The sequence below is a fragment of the Hippoglossus stenolepis genome, chromosome 1 (genome assembly GCF_022539355.2).
Source record: "Hippoglossus stenolepis isolate QCI-W04-F060 chromosome 1, HSTE1.2, whole genome shotgun sequence".
In the NCBI taxonomy this organism is placed as follows: domain Eukaryota; kingdom Metazoa; phylum Chordata; class Actinopteri; order Pleuronectiformes; family Pleuronectidae; genus Hippoglossus; species Hippoglossus stenolepis.
The window spans coordinates 11,489,394-11,508,888 of NC_061483.1; the positions used below are offsets into that span (position 1 = coordinate 11,489,394).

At 42.5% G+C, this 19,495-nt stretch overlaps 1 protein-coding gene across 1 annotated transcript in view; it reads left to right on the plus strand.

Annotated features, from left to right (window-relative positions):
- The first annotated feature begins 1,327 nt into the window (after positions 1-1,327).
- Positions 1,328-19,495, plus strand: part of acsf3 (acyl-CoA synthetase family member 3) — a 30,485-nt gene continuing 12,317 nt past the window's right edge. The window contains exons 1-7 of the mRNA XM_035162402.2: positions 1,328-1,402; positions 3,448-4,240; positions 5,493-5,648; positions 9,129-9,283; positions 10,221-10,366; positions 15,002-15,099; positions 15,480-15,606. Of these exons, the coding sequence (XP_035018293.1) occupies positions 3,530-4,240; positions 5,493-5,648; positions 9,129-9,283; positions 10,221-10,366; positions 15,002-15,099; positions 15,480-15,606 (1,393 nt within the window). The 5' untranslated portion in view covers positions 1,328-1,402; positions 3,448-3,529. The remainder of the gene's footprint in view (positions 1,403-3,447; positions 4,241-5,492; positions 5,649-9,128; positions 9,284-10,220; positions 10,367-15,001; positions 15,100-15,479; positions 15,607-19,495) is intronic.

The following is a 19,495-nucleotide window of genomic DNA, read 5'->3' on the forward strand; positions in this document are numbered from 1 at the left end:
GTCTGGTCCTCTCACCCCTGACGGACATATACGCGATGCCCCGATCGTCCTCCACTCTTCATCCAGCCCCAGCAGGTCTCCAGGAGCAGTAAATAAGTCTCTAAACGGCTCGAGATGCGGTCCCCATACGTTGCATATCAAAAATATGGCCATCTTCCAGGAAACAAATCCAAAAAACGTGGGTCGTCTGTGCCTTCTTTCGTTTCATCGGAGATGACGTTTGGTCATTTTAAGGTTGAGTCCTCAGAAAATGCGGCAGTAGCATAAGCATCGAAAAAGACTGAAGACTGTGTAAATCTCCCACAAATAAAGGATTCTCTGAAAATGACATAGCTGCTGTGGTAGCATAGCATCCCCCTAAATAGCATTTCCCCCCACGAATGGGAACGAGTGGTCTTTGACGATACTATTCCTGAGAGTGGAGGGGAGTTCTCCGAAACAAAGGCTGCAATTTGGTTAGGAACATGCCATCCTCGTTTGCAGTGTAGGGGGTTTGGGAAGGGAGATGAAAACTTTTTGAACGTGTGCCATGTCTGTACCATTCTCTTATCTGAGGCCCGCGACTGCCAGCTGGCGGCAGAATGTGCCTACTTGCACTGTGATGATGATGCCAGCCAAGCTAGTTGGCACACAGTGTGGTAGGACTGGCATGTGATCTAAAGCCAATCTGTGTGGGGTAGCTGCGCTGTCTGGTCCCCTGTCCCCGTCTCTGGAGAGCAGACTCTCCCCTGGTCCTGCAATCTACAATCTGAGCATCATGGAGCACTGTGCTTTAATCACAGGTGATAATTTCCTCACTAATCTTTGCTTTTTATATGAAAAGGTGGGAAGTTTATACTAAACAAAACAGGAGGGAATGACATTATATTGTTATTGATATAAAGCCTCATACACTGTCTCTAAACCTCTGGTGTCATATTAACACAGTTCTTACAATCTGGTCACAGGATATTTCAACATTATCTGTGACACGTGTTACGACGCTGTGATTTTACTAAATGGAGTGAGCAGCAAATTACTTTCTACTGTTTTATTGAATAATTTTAATAGTGTAGTCCAAATGAATGGGCCAATGTGTGTGTGCGCGTGTGTGTGTGGTTGTTTAAAATGCATATGTCTATTCATTCACCCAGGTATCACAATCTCAATGAGACAACATGTTTGAATAAAGTTTTTTTTTTTTTGAGGAAGACAAATTACACCATCACTGAAATATCTTAAATAATTAAGTACACTGTTATTAAAATATCAGTCATTTTAAATTGTCATAAAATATTGACATAATTTATGATATCTGTGTGTACTGACGAGACGGGAACCATCGCGAGCAATATTGGTTTCCTGTCGGAACGTTAATGCCGGTGCACCGTCCTTCACGACAAGGCACCGGCTTCTTGTTGAGGTGAGTGTGAACAGAATGAAATGTGTTCACAGCGGAACACAGACATTAGTAAAGAGATTTTTATAAGTTATTCTCGGGAAAAATGGAGCGTTTGAATCTTCCGTGTTGTTCGTCTGAGTGGTGTCGTCTCCTTCAGTCGCTGTCAGTCACAGAAACAAGTCAAATGTTATGTTCAGCTGAACTTTCTGACGTTGTTGTCCTCGTTGAACCTGATGTGAGCGGCTACAGCTGCTCTGAACGACGCGATGGTTATAAACACAGACGCTTCATCGCCATTTTCAATGTTAAATATCTCAGGAAGCTACTGAGAAAAGGGTTGAACCTTGATATTTGTGCTGGAAGTTTTCTGGTGAAAGGAGAACTCAGGCAGCAGCTGGTGTCTTATGCAGGGGGGTTTAATGTAGACTTGATGCATCAGGTGGTAGAAGGTGGAACAATATACACACACCAACAGAGTAACATGAGCAATTGTCCCCCCCAAGTCTGAAGATGTCTCCCACAGCATCCCAATTTATGTCCCTCATCTTGCGTCACCCATCCTAACAGCACATCCAGGAAAGCATGCATACCTAACCTTTATATCTAGCCACTGATGTAATACGCAAAAGAATTGGGAGTTGGTGCCTCTCTGTCTGGGCATCTGAATTAGATATGAAAGTCCATGAGCGTAGACACTACAATGTACTGCTAGTTGCCCCTTTTATCTATAACCTGACCTTTGGTACTGCAAGGAGAGAAGGGAGTATCTGTGGAATGAGTCTGGCTGTAGTCTCTTCATGGTGAACAGATTTATGAGAATGGTCAATAATTCTCTTACAATATTGACCCACCTATAGATAGATAGATAGATAGATAGATAGATCTATAGATAGATACATACTTTATTGATCCCGAGGGAAATGTAGGAATCCAGTATCACACAAAACATTCAAACACAAGAGCATAAGAATAATAAAAGGTCAAAATAAGTCAAGAATAAGTTCACTACAGTGAGATGAACGTCCAGACACCATATCTACTACAAAGCTGTCACTGTAAAGAAGTTTGTGCTAATGGAGATATTTACAATCGAAATATTTTATGTATAAGATACAGATTTAAAGATAAATAACTGAAGCTGTACAAAGTTGTGCATTGAAAACGTCATAGACAGTGGAGGCAGTCACACATCTACAGACACATTTCTGAAATATACCTTATATCATTTTTGTTGTGTAGTTTTGTGTGATAAACAGTCCAGAAACTCAACACTGTTAAGACACTACACATCAGCTGCAGAGTTCTTGTCCCAGAGAGCACTGCTCTGCCTGTGTAAACAGTTGCCTCATGTCGTCTGTGGCTCTGGAGGCGTGCAAGTCTGACAAAGTCTGAGCCAGAAAACCACGATGTTGAAAATGATTGTAGGACAGGGACCCAGTATCCAAGTGCTACAAAACAGGTAAACTGGACTTGGTTGAGTTTCTTGAAGACATGTCACCTCTCATCCAAGAGGCTTCCTCAGTTCTAACTGACTGCTGGGAGTCGTAGGTATAGGACCCAGTGTTGCGAGTTTTCAACAAACTTGAGACTAAATGTCAGGATCTCTCTGCTGCGTTAACAGGTTTCTGCAGGGCCTTAAAAAGTCTGAAATGTATTCATCTGAGTTTTAAGTCTTTAAAAAGTCTTACAAATGTTAAAACATTACACACAGTACTTGGCTACTTCACTTTATCTTTAATTAGGAAGTGTAAATAATTCTGGGTAACCGGGACGATATTCCTTCATATCTGTTTTAGTTGACATAGGTCATAGATTTCATTAATAATGGTCAAGACAAAATAGTTAGTACCTGCTTTAATTTCTGTCAATAATCGTATCAGTGCATTTTTCCATTTCCTCCTTTATCTGTTCACCATGTGTAAAAGTGAAGGAAAAAGCGATTGTGAATGTTACACAGGGAGGTTAGTTAGAGTCATACATGATCTTCCTGTGGGAGAAGATGCTGATCTTCGTGTGCTGTGTGATAAAACAAAGCTCTGATGCTTTTTTGTCCTGTCACCTCCCAGATCTCGTCTGATATGAGCAGACTGAGGGTGAAGCCATCCTGAGGTTCAGTCTCTGGAGGGTATGAACAGCTGAGTCTCAAACATGCTGTCAGGACTTGTTGCTGTTGCCCGTCGCTCTCTGAAGCGGACTGTGCCTCACTGGAAAGCCACTCTTCACAGAACCTGTTTTCCATCAAAGGCCAGGCAATGGCTACTGGTTCAAAGGGGCGCGCACAGATGGACCTCCGCCCCGTCATCGAGGATGAACCAGAAGCCAGCGTTTGTCAGAGCTCCAGCATTTGGAGATAGGGTCGCTGTTATAGACAGCAGTGGCAGCCACAGCTACAAGCAGTTGTACTGCAGCAGCTTAGATCTTGCAGGTAGAATCAGCACCGCTCTCAATTCTGACTTTGCAGGTCTGGAAGGAAAACGAATCTCCTTCCTGTGTGCCAATGACGCCTCATACACAGTGGCACAGTGGGCAGCCTGGATGAGTGGCGGGACAGCAGTACCACTGTACAGGAAACACCCTCAGTCGGAATTGGAGTATGTGATCTCTGACTCCCAGAGTTCACTGCTAGTGGCGGGGCATCCCTTTGCCGAGATCCTCGAGCCTCTGGCACTGAAGCTGGGGCTGCCGTGCCTGACGCTGCCTCCTACGTCTGACCTGGGCACTTTAGGTGTGGAAGACACAGAGGAGAAGGAGACGTCCATCACTGACTGGGCTGATCGACCAGCTATGATCATCTACACAAGCGGAACCACAGGGAGACCCAAGGGGGTTCTACATACGCACAGCTCCATCCAAGCCATGGTAAATGTTGTCTTTTTAACCATAACTACATTGGTAACAAACAATACATTTAAAATCCTGGTTGTCATAGATTAATAGACTTCCAGTTTGTCTGCGGTGAAAAAGGGTTTTTCACCACTCTCACCCAGTAGAGCATGATACAGCTGGTGCACACTGACTGAAAAACTAATTAAAATAACGAGCTGTGTGCGTTGTCTAATTTTTTGTTTTATTCACAATAGTCTTGAAATAGACCTGTTTCAAATAATTTAATTAGTTTATAACACCCCTTCAATAATCAGTATTTCATATTTACAATGTTTTGTGTAATATTGAATTCATGTGGGGGTGCTTTTTTAAACTTCAACCCATTTTCAGTTTTAATATTACAAATAAATAAAATCTGAAAATGTTGCTTTGGTGCTACCATATAGAAATAAAACTCCTTTTTCTTGTCTTGATGAAATAAGACTTTCACATCCTTCATTTCTGAAATAACTGCAAGTAGAATATCCTTGTAAAATAGTCAAAAGCTACTTGAGATTCTGAATTTGTGCAATTAAATGACACAACAGACTAGTTGTGTTAATGTTGAACAATGAAAGTGATTCAAGAGGTTGGAAAGTGTTTCATAACTGTTTTTGTTGCTGTATGTTGCATTTCTGAGCCTTTTTATTGTTTGTTGGTGATATTTATTCTTTTTATTTCTGTTAACTACTAAAATCATGATGGTGTGACATCATGAGCAGCTACAATTGTAGTTTCGAAACATGAAAATTAAACGGTACTTAATTTTATCTATAAGTTTACATACCACATAGGGGGAAATTAATTACATATATAGATGTCACAGGAGTGATATTAGAACATAGTGCGGTTTGATTATTTCATTTATCGATTAAATGTCTTTATTCATTGAATTCTGGGAATTTCAGAAGTCATTGATACAGAAAGTGAAGCAAATAAACTTCATCAGAAGACTTACACATGATGCTTTTCTTAAATTCATCCTCCTCAAGGACAAGATGAAATGTATTGTATTCATCGATAAAAACCTACCATTACACACAACAAGTTACATACGACCAGAGGGTCCTAGTACAGTGGTGAAGAATTTAACAGGAATCATTTCTGTAATCTTGAAGTGTCCCAACTGACGGCAAGAGGGAGATCATCATGTCTTCAACAGTGGGAGCCGGTTGACATGATTTATTCTGAAGATGATGAAATAGTCTGACCCTTCACCCCTCTTTTCTTTCCTCCCCCCCCCCAGGTACAGTGTCTGGTTTCAGAGTGGGCGTGGACCAGAGATGATGTCATCCTCCACACCTTGCCGCTCCACCACGTGCATGGCATCGTTAACAAGCTGCTGTGCCCGCTCTGGGTGGGCGCCACCTGCATCATGCTGCCTGAATTCCAGCCTCAGAAGGTCCAGACTGCACTTTATCTCTTTCTTTATCCTCTTCTTCCAACTCTTTCTCTTGGTACAGTGTAACTTTCATTAACCAATAGAGGCAGATTTACAGTTGTAATGTGGAGGGAGACTGAAAGAGCCAAAAAGAAGATGTCCGGCATGGTCAAAGTGTTGCACCGTTGAAAAAGACCTTGAGCTATTTCCACATCAACCCTTCTTTCTCTATGTTTCCTCTTTTACTTTTCTTCTTCCCTCTTTTCTCCTCGCTTCATCTCCTCTCTGTCTCTCCCTCTATCAGTCCCCCCCACCCCCACCTCCCCACCCCCCGCCTGTCAAACTAAGTGTTTGGGGCTCAGTGATGAATTGCCCTGTGTGGCTTTGTATCTGACCAATGCCGACTCACAGCAGGGGCTTAAGCAGCAGATCAATCGATGAGCTGACATTGAAGGATGATAGTGCTTGTTTGGCCCGGAGAAGGGAGGGGAAGATGGGGTGCTAAGCGTGTGTATAGAAGTTTAGATGCACGTGTTTTCCCTATAGTATATGTGTGATTGTTTGTTCGTCAGGACCTCGGCAGCTTGATGGCAGTGACAGTAGAGGGAAAGTAAAGGTCTTTATAGGACATGTATGCATCAGTCAACAGGGGTATTGCTACGTTGTTATTATAGCTATCAGTATTCTACTGTTATCCCTGACCTTGTGTACCAAACCACAAAATCCCTTCTTTCAACCTTAGAAAAAAACCTTTATTCTCCTCCTGCTGAAGTTACAGTACATTGATGAAGTGATCGATAGTCTGTCTCTTCTCTCCCCGAAGATCTTTGAAGGGTAGCCCGGGCAGCAGAGGCCACCATTGATTTTTACTGATTTCGCCTGGAGATAGTGGCAGAAATTTTCAGCCCAGGAATTGTGATCCAGTAAATCGCTGTTAAGTCTATTTCAACTGTGCTGTTTACAGACTGACGTGAGCAGATACTCATCCAGGGGTTTACAACACCAGTCTTATTTTGGTTACTTGAATCCCACTGACCACCTCAACAGGTAATACTGTATTTCAAACAGTATGGAACTATTCCTTCAACATAGCAGAAAAGCACAAATGAAATATTGCAGACATTGACATTGATATTTATTAAAAGGAACTGATAATGCACAAATTCTTGTGTTCTACCAGGTAAAGGCATTTTATTAAGTTGATTGATGGAGGCGTTATTTACACACTCACATCTTCCTCTTCTATAATTCAAAGTCAACACTGTTATCTCTAAAGTGATATTTTATACACTAATGGTTCAGGTTGAATAGACTTGGGGGGCATAAAGCATTTGACAGTGTTTTGGCTCTAGGGACGGCAATTTAAGTCCATATAGCAGCCTGTCGGTCATCCACCACTTTCTCCAGACAAAAGTATCTCAGCTACTATTGGATGAATTCCATGGATATTTGCACACACAATGGTCTCATGGCCCTGAGAGCATGAAGCCTACTGGCTTTTATGAGCCTGTAGTGTAGCTGCAAGTTCTTTCTACACACTTTCGGAACCAATACCAGAACTGTACTTTTTGTACCTTGTTCGTAACGCAATGTAAGCCAAATGCATCAATGTTGTTTTAATAAAAGCCCCTGGAGAGTAAAACCACTCTGAAAGTACTGATCCATCACAAAAAGCTGATAAAGAAATAAGTAAATGATACAATCTGGTAAACCCTTAATGTTAACTTTTGATATTTTTTCAACATCTGATTGTTCTTTAGAAGAATTGACGTATTTGAGTGCCGCGCTGAGCAGCTCATACAGTTATTTAGGATGCAGTCCATGGCTCAGGGTTCTCACCACATCCTGTCCCCTAGGTGGAGGCCAACTCTTTGACAGACATAAATTGCCTTCCTCTCCCCTCTAGACTGGACTTGGTGGAAGCGCTCCACTGCACTTGATAGACACCACCCAGAATGGTCAGGGCACACAGTTAATAACCCTGCTCGCTCTGCACAAAGTTTGATTCTGTATGAGCACAGGTGAACTGTCAACGCTGGCACATCTAATGATATTGTGAGAAATTGCACAAGTATAGACTGTAAACAATCATTTGAGTTGTATTTATCTAGATATTCTTTATTAGACGCAGAAGTTAATAGGTGAAAAATTAGGTGTATTCTACGATGAGGTGACTCGAAGGATGAGTTGAGAAGTGTTTGCCACATTAGGAAGGGATGTGGTGGTACTGTAGGTGAGAGTGATGATAGGAGAGACTGCATCTTTCTCTGTATGTGTCTAGTTGGTGTGTGTGTGTGTGTTTGAGAGAGAGAGAGAGAGAGAGAGAGAGAGAGAGAGAGAGAGAGAGAGAGAGAGAGAGAGAGAGAGAGAGAGAGAGAGAGAGAGAGAGAGAGAGAGAGAGAGAGAGAGAGAGAGAGAGAGAGAGAGAGAGCGCGCGACTGCAGAGGCAGCGAAGCAGGAAATTACGAAATGGAGAAAGAAGGTAAGTGAATGTGAGATAGGGAGCGAAGGTAAAGGGGGGGCCAAAGATGAAGGGAAGATGCAGGGTCAGAGATGAAAGTAAAGAATAAAGAAGACACACTGGGTAAATGGAGGTAGAATGAAAGAAGAAGAAGTGATCTTAAGTAGACTAAGAGAGGAGAGGAGGGGAGGAGAGCGGAGACAGCTGGGGAGGAGCGTTTGTCTCCCAGGGGGGAGACCAGAGTTAGGGAAGCTGTCGTTCACCTTCACTTAATTCATGCTGTTGTCCCATCCTCCCGTTGTCTACTGCGATGCACCCAGACGACTCTCTCTGTGTGTGTGTGTGTGTGTGTGTGTGTGTGTGTGTGTGTGTGTGTGTGTGTGTGTGTGTGTGTGTGTGTGTGTGTGTGTGTGTGTGTGTGTGTGTGTGTGTGTGTGTGTGTGTGTGTGTGTGTGTGTGTGTGTGTGTGTGTTTGTGTGAGAGAGTGGGGTGGGTGGGGCTGGGTGTGTGAAACAGCTTTGTCCTTGAACAAGTGAGTTAATGTGATATTTGAACAGTATTTTTATATGTGCATGTTGTTCACAATGTATGTTTATGTTCATCAAGGTGTGTGTGTGTGTGTGTGTGTGTGTGTGAAGCCTCTGTAATAGTCAAAAAGCACATTTGTCAACAGTAGCTGGACAGAGGCCTTTTCACTGGCCCACAGCGATCTGCTGTTTTCCTCTCCCTGACCTTTACAAACCATGACTTATTTTCTTGTCTTTTTTTGGCATTGTGTTGACAGCTTTAAAATAAGGTTGCTGTCTGGACTATACTCTGCCATTTACATCAAATACAGGAAAATAAAAATCACACCTCTCTATCACATGCCCTAATGGAATGCATCTGGACGTTATAATTTAGTTTGCTTGGCTCCATCCATTATATACACTGCTTTCCTTTTTTACCTTTCCTTATCTCTGTCCTCCCTCTTCACTTAAGTGTTGTGCTTATCTCTCCCCTTTCTCTCTGTCTCTCTCTCTCTCTTTGCTGCGTTGCAGGTGTGGGAGATGCTGTTGAGCTCTAAGGCTCCCATGGTTAATGTGTTCATGGCCGTGCCAACTATCTACTCTAAGCTGATCCAGTACTATGATCAGCACTTCACGCAGCCTCATGTCAAGGACTTTGTCAAAGCAGTGTGCAAAGAAAGGATCAGGTACTGGTTGTGGGATGGATGGCAGTCAGCTTACTCATGGGTAGAGTGTTTGTGGATACGTGTATGCAGGGTGCGATTTTATTTGAGGTGATTACTGACACCAGGGCGTCGGATGGTTGTGTTGAACAAATGACAACCTCCACCGACTTGGGTCAGGAAAAATATTGAACTTCGATATCACAATTTTTGAATATTTTAGCACATAAAATGTAATTCATAAACTAACTAGTGTCATATTTTCACTGCTGTCCTCATGTGGACAGACGATGGCTGTGATCATACACAACAAAACAAGAATTGAAATGCTATAGAATGCTTGAACATAATTAGGAACTAAATCCACATTTCAGTACCATGGACAGTGACACTTGGCCAGTGATGCCAAACACATTTGTAAGCTTCATTATTTCAGAGAGTAATCACAAACTGTGAGAGCACAATGGGTCATCAATATAAAAAAAATAGACTTTTGTTGTACCCATAGATTTTATATAAAGATTGACGACATGACTGCTCCCCAAAAGTGAAGCCAAAGCGTCTCGATCGGTGGCTGGCTGCAGTACAGGTTATAAATTCCACCTCCTCCTCTAAAAAGTAAAAGTACAAGCTGAATAAATTTTGGCTGCTGCAGTTTTAGCTAGTTCCTGTCACACTGATGTTTGTTCAAGTGCTTTTTTTTCTGTAAGTTTGATTTTTTTTTTTGTTATTTGATGCAATTAAATAATAATCTAAAACATGTTTTTAAATTTTAGCAAATTTTCTCTGATGTTTCATCAACTTTTAAGGTCATCACTACCCTGATACAGTTTTAAGTTCCAGTCCCAACAGACTGTAAATGAGGATGTTTCACAATGTGTTTTTATGGCATATTAAAGCCTAGAAAGTTTTTTATTTGGAGCCTGGAGGGTTTTCCTCATGACTGGCCTTCTCCCTCCAGGTTAATGGTTTCGGGCTCGGCTGCTCTCCCTCTTCCCACTCTGCAGCGCTGGGAGGAAATTACAGGACACACACTGCTGGAACGCTACGGCATGACTGAGATTGGCATGGCGCTGTCCAACTCTCTCAAAGGCCCACGCATCCCAGGTACACAAGTTTGACTGACTGCATACACCCACACAAAAAAGATTTTTTACACAATGTGGGAAAAAAAGAGGCAAACAAGTGAAAGTAAGATAAAAGGTCATTGTCAGACCACCTCTGTTTCAAACTGGTTTATTTGAAATCCTTAACTTCAATAAGTGACAATAATGTACTGCCTCAGGTGTAAAAGGACTGACAGCACAAACACAACTGTGCCAACTGTTGGTTCAGTGGTAGGAAATTAAGCCAGAACTAAAAGTTTTGAATGGTATTATAACAGTCATTGGTATTAACCAGTGATGACTGCTGAGGAAGTGGAGACAAGCTGTCCTTCTTTATATACAGTCTATGGCTTGAACACCATCACTCTTACTCAGATCATCAAACATTAGTCATGTGTCTGTCTTTCATTTACAAATGCTGGAAAAAGGCTTTCACATTATAAAAATGCTGTTTTATGTTCTGTGTTGTGCTCTTAAGAAACATTGTCATCACTCTTTCAGTGAAACTGAACTCATAGTTTTACTGGCAGTGAAATTGGTTGCCAGTCACCCCTTCTTAAAGATTCACTTTCCAAACTCGATAAGGAGCATCAATGTTTCAACTTATGTTAGATTTTAATGTGTAGCATCTTCTGGGATCTCATGGACATTTTCCTTGGCACAAAAGAAGTTAAAAAGCACAACCTTGCACCACAGCATTATTGGTCAGGTTTACAGAAAACAGCGACAGCATGTTAGCTTGAGCCACATTTCTGGGATTATTCTGCACTTTTGGCCAAAGAAACTGAACCGTTGGTCTCACCACAGATTGAGGTACTTTTCATTTTCTTTCTCACAAATCTCAGATATCTCTGATATGATTCCGTCTCCCTCACCACTTTGATTCAGTGCTTCAGCTTCGTGGGTCGTGTTTTGATCATAGGAAGTTCTCTCTGGTTTGATGTCAGGTAAAAACCCCACGATCCCAACTACACCTCCCTCACACACGCAGCAACAAAGACAGGGACTGGAAATGAGGTCAGACTACTGGCGGTTGCTTTCTTCTCCCGTCTTTGCCTGCCCCCCCCCACCTCCTTTTCTCTTCCCATCTTCTCCTTCCCTTCCTGTTCCCCAGCCAACTCTTCCTCTTACAGGTAAAGCTAATTAGCTTGCAAGTGGATTGGGTAATCCTCTGTCTGCTGTTTTGCTGGGGCATTGTTTTGTTTGTTTGTCAGGTTATGTTTGGCATAAACTGAACAGGTTGTGTTTGATTCCTCTCGGGTGATTATTAAGAACGGCTTCAAGAGGTCTATTGATGTTTCCATTGCAGCGCTGAGACTTGTGGAGGATGTGTGCATGTTTGTGTGCCTAGGTGTGTTTGTATATGTAAGTGTATGCAGTCATGAGCTTGTGGCTGTTTGAGTCAGTGTGTTCCTGTCTTGTCTTTAAGTAGGTTAAAATGGATCAATAGCAAACCGTAGGAAACACTCTCAGAAGAGTAGTGGAGTGGAGTCACCTTCTCTATGCTCCTCTTACACACACTCACTTTCTCTTCTCTCTGTCCTTCGCCAACTAAGTAGCACACAACTCAGCTTTTAATGCACCTTATTGACAGCAATTTTATTAATAAGTTCCGACTGTAAATACAGCATCTTACTGGCCTGATTTTGTTGTGTAGCGTACAGTTTTGGAGCATTCCAGATTAACAGCAGCGTGGCTTTCTAGGTCACGTTGCCCTTGTTGAGATGTAAATATGTGAGATGAGTTCACCCTAGTTCTTTCCATCTCATTATTATCTCACTCTGCTGCCCCTTTTATCTTCATAAATCTTTTTCTTCCTTATTTTCAGTCTCTTTTTTTGTGCGTAGAGAACAGAGACACCTTCTCGCCCGAAGTCTCTTCCTCCAGATGTTGTCCTTCCAAACCTTTATGTCATTTACCCTGAAGATTATTTGGTCTTTCTTACAGCTTCTTTGAAGAATAACTGTAGAGCAATACTATTTGGACCCTTTTCCTTATTGCTCCACTCCACACATTGCCTGAGTTATACTATTGATTGATTTTGGAGACTTTGCCATTGAGCTTGTGGAGGCTGTTTTTGTAATTGTGTAGTTTGCAATTTTTCGTTGTACTTGGAGAAGAACTCAAGATGATCCCTTTATTTTTACCAGGTTTGTTCCCAAGGGCAATTTTAATCCTTGGCTATTATGTCATTACGATTGCTACAGACATTTTTATACTAAAATAAAACAAAAGCCATCGATTTTGTGCCGCTAATTTAGGGTTGTGTTGTCATGGAAGTAGGTCAAGCAAAGTAGTCCAGATGTCCCTGTCCCCAGCAACCTTTTCCAGCTTCTTCTGGAGGAGGAGGCCAGGGATCAGCATGCCCAGGCCCCTGACCTGGCTTGTTGCCCGGCTTACATTGCAGCCCAACCTGATGCCTGCTCCTGCTGTGGTGAACCCAGGGTGTTGACTTTGTGTAATTCCATGGCTTCAGGGATCAAGGGCCCAGTCACCAGGAGTTCACTGGTGAGCTCTCCTGTGAACCAGGTCTCGCTCCAGGATTGTGCCCTTGTTTTCCTGAGCCAGTCAAGGTGATGTAATTGTGAAGAAGAACTTTATTCTGGTTGTTGTAAATCGAACTTAGTCTGATCTCTCTACTTGAACCAATTTGCTTTGGGAGGCCAGAGGCAAAGTAATGCCCCCCACCTGAAGTGTCCTTAAGCAAGACACTGAATGTCCTCCAGCTGAACCTGATCCTCATCCCACTCCGCCTCTGTACTAATGAAAATAAGTTACCAGAACCACCTTGTGCTGCAGGTGTCAATTAACCTTGTTCACACTGTCCACAGCAGTCCAGGATATCATTATAACCAGTGGTGGAAGATATATTGAGATCCTTTACTCCAGTAAGAGTACCAATACAGCAATATTACAAGTAAAATTCCCATTTATGAATAAAAGTACATAAATATTAATAGCTGAAATACTGATATTATATATGGCATTATAAGATGATTAATACTGAAGCATCAGTGTGTTTAAGAAACTGCCCAAGTTTGTAATTGAGCAGCTTGATATTTTATCAATTGTGTAAAATTTTAATCTTAAAAGTAACTAAAGCAGTCAAACAAATGTAATGAAGTATAAAGTACAATATGAAATAGTTAATTTGTTACTTTCCACCACTGATTATGCCCTCGACAGACACAGCTTGTCTAATCTTCGGACTCCAACTTGTTTGTTATCCTGCTCAGTATCAGTCTTTTGTGGTCATTTCCCTTATGGACTGAATGCATGTGAAGGGGGGCATGTGATAGACATTGCCAATCAAGACTGGAGTGGACTGGATCAATATGAAGCGAGAGGATCAGTCTTTAATTAGGACCTGACCTGCTCCTCACTGCGAGATCAGTGGTCTGTGAAACGGCATAATAACCTTAAAGGTGAAGGAAGCGATTCTCATCCGATACACTTTTTGTCAATCTCAGTAAATAACTCCTCCGTGCCCGCCAGCTCTCCATTCTGTGGGTGTTACTGGACAGCCCTTGCTCTGTAAATGAGAGATAAATCAAATATCTTGGTCCATGCCACACAACAGTATTCCTGCTACAGCAACAGGGAATGTTCATGCACAGGAAAAGTAAAAGAAGCAGGGACATTGTGAAAAAAGGGGAGGTGGGAGTGAAAGCTGGCTAATCTGGCACATGCTAGTGGATAGTACCAATCTAAGGATTACCAAGGGAAGGGGAAAGAGAAGTCAATCCTTCTTTCACTGCCAGACAAGGTAGATTGTTGTGTTATGTTGCAGAGCCAATAGTAATATTTGTCCCATCTTGTTACTCATCACGTGTGTTTGTGTCAGTTATGTAAAATGACTTGCCCATTGGCATTCAGCTTGCTTTGTAGTTTTCCATATGTCCATACAGTGTGAAACAACAGTGTGAAAAGGGTTTAATATACTGTAGAAGAGCTAAAAGCATAACTTTGCTAGCCAAATGGCTTCATTTGAATAGATACATCATTTGAATGTTGTATTGTTACCTTACTTATTAGCTTGGCTACAAACCTCTGATCCTTTGATTTTCTTCAGATTCATCCAAAAATCTGTGAAAAGTAGAAGCAGGGAAGGATGATCTTGTGTTATTGGGTTTACTTGATACCATGGGTGCTGCAGTTCATACATTTTGAGAATTCAATTCACTTGATAGATGGCAGTGTCTTGGAGTGTATCTGGGATCTGTTTTTAAGAGTCTTAAGACAGATGTCCAGAAACAGTTCTCTTATTTGGAGTTTACGCGGATGCTGGTGAGGCTGCATTGGGCATTTTCCCAGAAATCCCCATTACTGTCAACGTAAGCCAACTTGTGGCGACTGAGATGAATGGCTTTTGGTTTCCACTGTTTTACAAGCTCAGAAAACCATTAAGTGACCGGTTATGCCCTGCAGATGGAGGGTAATGCCGTCTTGGAAGAGAACACTATCGTTGTCGTATATGCTTCGCCAACGCTGATGATCATTACTTTGTTCGATACGGCCCAAATATGTCCAGCTTTTTAAAAAAGGGACGAAATCATCCCATCTTTTTTGTAATAAACCATCTTCCCTTTGTACTGTGATACTTATGTGTGTGTGTCTCTGCTTGATTTGTTGACAGGGGCTGTGGGGTCACCGCTCCCAGGTGTGGAAGTTCGGATTGTCATGAATAATGCAAGCAACACCACGATTGCGGAGGGCAGCCACAGAGAGACTCGGGTAATCTATAAATAAATAGGTTACACACTGAATTATCTATAGGAAGTGAAATATTTCAAAAGGTTGTATAATTCATTGAAATTCAAACCTTGAAATGTACTTAAAAAGTCATGATACCGATAGTGACTGCATACTTTCCAGAAATGTATGTTAAATGTGGGATAGGTTTATTTTTCAGCACATATTAAGTATCTAAATGCAGTATTTTGCTTTCAGATTAGATTCAGTAGTATTTGTTTTCTTGCTTGTTGTTGGAAAGTTCATCACCCAGCAATCAACTAGATGGTAATTTAACACTATTCTGGCTAATATAAACTCTTTTTTACTGTCTAAACCATCTGTTTCGGTCTCTTCCTTTTATCTCTGTGCATATGCTACAGGTACGTGCAGGTCTGGAGGGGAAAGAGGGCGATCTCCTGGTTCGAGGTCCATCTGTCTTTCAGGAATACTGGAACAAGCCTGAGGAGACCAGAGAGTCTTTCACTGAGGGCGACTGGTTCAAAACAGGTATTGAGCCCTCATCTCCTCCTCCACCCTTTGCTCTGGTCTTAACTCACACTTCAGCACTGTACGCAGGCCCACACACATTCGCACACACACATTCGCACACACAATCCCTTGGAGGAAGTGAATTCTGCCACTAATTGCATCTACATGAGTGGTGCTGTCAGAGGGATTCACAGGAGGAGGAGAGATGTCAAAAGATTTTTTTTCATCTTCACTACAGACTGCTCTTCCAGGGCCCGATTTTAAGCACTGGATCAGGAGTCCAGTCGCCAAAGCACACACACACACAGGCAGGCACGCCCGCCCACCCACCCACCTGCACGCGCACACACACACACACACACACACACACACACGCACACACACACACACACACACACACACACACACACACACACACACACACACAGTTTGAGTATATGTGTTGTTTGTGTTTCGGGGGACTATAAATGGACTATGTGTGTTTTTGGTGCTGCAGGGCATTTTTCCTCCTAAGTGGTTATGACTGCTCTGGGTCTTGAGGAACCAAGTATTGCGCTCTCGCTTTTCCTCTCCCCCTCTCCCTGTTTTGTGTGTGTGTGTGTGTGTGTGTGTGTGTGTGTGTGTGTGTGTGTGTGTGTGTGTGTGTGTGTGTGTGTGTGTGTGTGTGTGTGTGTGTGTGTGTGTGTGTGTGTGTGTGTGTGTGTGTGCGTGCGTTTAAAAGCACAGAGAAAAGCTGTCATCGGAGGCTTTCTCCCCTGCGGCCAAGCACTTCATTCTCTGCCCCCCCTCCCCAAAGGAGCGCTTCTTTACTGCAAAGCCACCGACAGACAGGTGTTAGGTTGTCATGGGGAGGCTGGGTGGTGCACAAGGAGCTTTGAATTGTAATGTACACGACAGGATATAAGCAAGAGAGTGAGGAAAGAGCTGGAGGTATTGAGCTTGGAGATGTTGTGGTGGAGGGGTTAGAAAGAGTCAACTGCAAAGGGTGGCATGTATGGTCCCAGAGAGACTGGTGACGGACAAGGTAGGGATGGGGAGCGAACAGTGGTGTTGGAGGAGGAGGGAGAGGGAGAGGGGGGCAAAAAGCAGCAAGGAAGGAGCGAGTGATGGAGAGCGAAGCAGGGTGAGGCAGTGGGAGAGCAGGGCAGACTGTGTTTAATTGGCTTTGCAGGCTGGAAGGACAGAGATCCAGAGCACAGCACGCTGCTGTCACACTCCATTACAGCCACTGGCCACATAATGAGAGCCAGTGCAATCAGCTCCCCACAGACTGGTACCTCAAGCAACATGCACACTCTCTCACACACACACACACACTGTAGACTTTCATGTAGGAAGTTTTCAAACGCGTTCCTTGCCCTACCTGCCTCTGATGAAGTTAAACAAACATACACTGAGTTGTCAGTATATTACACACCTAGTTAAAACTCACCTCTTTAACACAGTTAAAAATGAACATTCATCCTTTATGTAGGTGTAGTTGCAAGACTGTTGTATTAGACTGCACTATTTTAAATCTGGGTGTTCCTAATAAACTGCCAACTAAGTGTATGAAGGTGTGAATTGAAAGGTTTTCTCGAAATAAAAGCCCTGTCTAGACAATGTTTGGTTTAATCTCTTTCAAATCTCATTGTGATTGAATCATCTGTTTGAATGATGAGAAACTGAGCTGGAAAATATCTGGTTCTCTTTCATTTTTTCTCTGTGGCCATTGGGTCCCAGCAGCCACAGGAACACGACCAGTTTCAACAGCTACGCAACCGTACAGCGACTAGATGTGCCTCCAATGCCTGTTGCCTCACTCTCCTTGTTTGCTCCTCAATTTGTAGGAGCTCTTTGTTTTTATACTCTGGCTCAAAGCACGAGCAGCCATCGTAGTCGATGCTTAATCAGAAATTAGGAAAAGATTCAGCCATAACAATCCAAACGCCTCACTCTCTCGTTTCAACCTCTGCCTTCCTAAAACAACCCAAGTCTCAAAAGATTTGAGTGTGAGACTTCTTGTTGAGTGACAAGTGTAATGTTGCCTTTTAGGAAAGTTTGAACCTTTTATTACTGATAAAAAAAAAGCCCTTTTAATGGACATTTCTTGGACTGTCGCAGTTGCCCCAGGATTACACTGCTGCCGTGTTGCAGCAGTCAGGGGAGGAGATTTAAAGTGAAGGCTATAACAAAAACACACTTTAGTTTATCCTGTGTTTCTTTGCTGTGGAACAATTTACGGAGAAGAAAAAAAAACATCTGTACCCCGCAGCTGATCCCAATCCACAAGTCTAAACAGTTAAATCTGTTAATTTCCAGATAGAAACATGCTTTTGTGGACTGGAAACTCCCACACACGCTACTCTTGCACTTAACCTTCTCCTGAGCTTTCTACCTCCCCTCTCACATTCGTACCATTTTTACCCTCACACCTGCTCCTTGTTTCACACTCATTTCTAACACTGTCTCATTCTCACACTCCACTGCTGACTTACTAAGTCCTGGCTGATCTTTTGTCACCTTCCCTCTGAGCTTTTCATGTGTCAGTTGTTATACATCCCCCAGGATTTAACCTCCAGGTCAGGGAAGAGAACATAAAAGATGTTCAGCCCTTTTCAAGAATCGGACTTAGATCTTCTTTTGTGTACCGGGGCTGTCAAAGTGATGGGAGTTCACTTTTTCAACAAATTTGATTCATGTTCAACTCTCACACATCCACCAACTGATCCTCAGCTTCTCCTCTGCTCTGACCTGAACCTCCTGTCCTAAGCACCATCTACATCAGGACTGTGACCCTTCGTCCGTCTCCAGCTGCAGTGTCATGGGCAGGATTTGTATTCAGCCTGAGAGACTCAACTCAGGAAATTCTATTTGTTATTCATCAAAGTAGCTCATGACTTAAGTGCAGGACCAACATTTTAGCTGAGACATGGAGAATGAGTAAAGGAGATAGCCCTGTAGGTTGAAAATAAGTTTGTGGTTCATTGAAAGTCAAAAGTGTCCAGCATTTCACACTCAACTTTCAACAGAGTGTAAGATTTAAGAGAAGTAATGTTCAGTTTTGCGGGTACATGTATTCTTAGTAAAACCTTATCTTATTATTAAGATTATTATTATTTTTCAAACTTATTTAAAAAATAACACAGTTTGCTTTTGATAATGTTGAAAGGTTTGAGAAGAAGAAGGCAAAAGAGAGCTGGCCGGAGGAGTGTGAGAGTTAAGATCAATAAGTTCTCAGCCGGCCAGAGGTGTCCTCTCTAGTGCGAGGGACTTCTGCGGAGCATGACTGGCAGCTTCATAGGAAAGCTGTCGCCTTCTGTTCACAAACATCTTTGAGTACGTTGGCCCCCTCTCACCTTTTACAACCTCTTTTTGTGCTCGACAGTGTGTTCTATATAGCTGTTTTCTGACATGGACTCCTGAGGAAGTCCGGAGAATTGTAACTCGGACATTTGCCTTTCACACATGAAGAACGCAGCAGAAAGAAGAACGTTGCAGAAATTACATAATTTGATTTCAGTCCTTATTGTCAAAAGCTCTCAAATCTTGTCTTTCCAAGTTTACATCTTTCTCATCTTCAAGATATGTATATTATTAATTTTTTTGCTTTGCGTCTCTTGCAAGAAAGAATCTCGCTCCAGACATTTTCCTGCTGTATTCTCACATGGGCTCACTTGGATATTTTATGGATATTTTACTCGGGTGTGGCAGGAAAAGTTCCAGAAAAATGTCTGGAGCTACTGCCTCGAACATGCTTTCTCACATACGGCCCCTCTGGAAAATGTATGGAAAATATCCAGCCTTGCGTGGGCTTTAATTGGATATGATGTACACTTGTAAATGCAACACAACAGGGCCATCATTTTACAAAGCTTTAGTGTTAAAAGCATTTGGTTGAGAGGGTACGTATGTGTGTGCATATGAG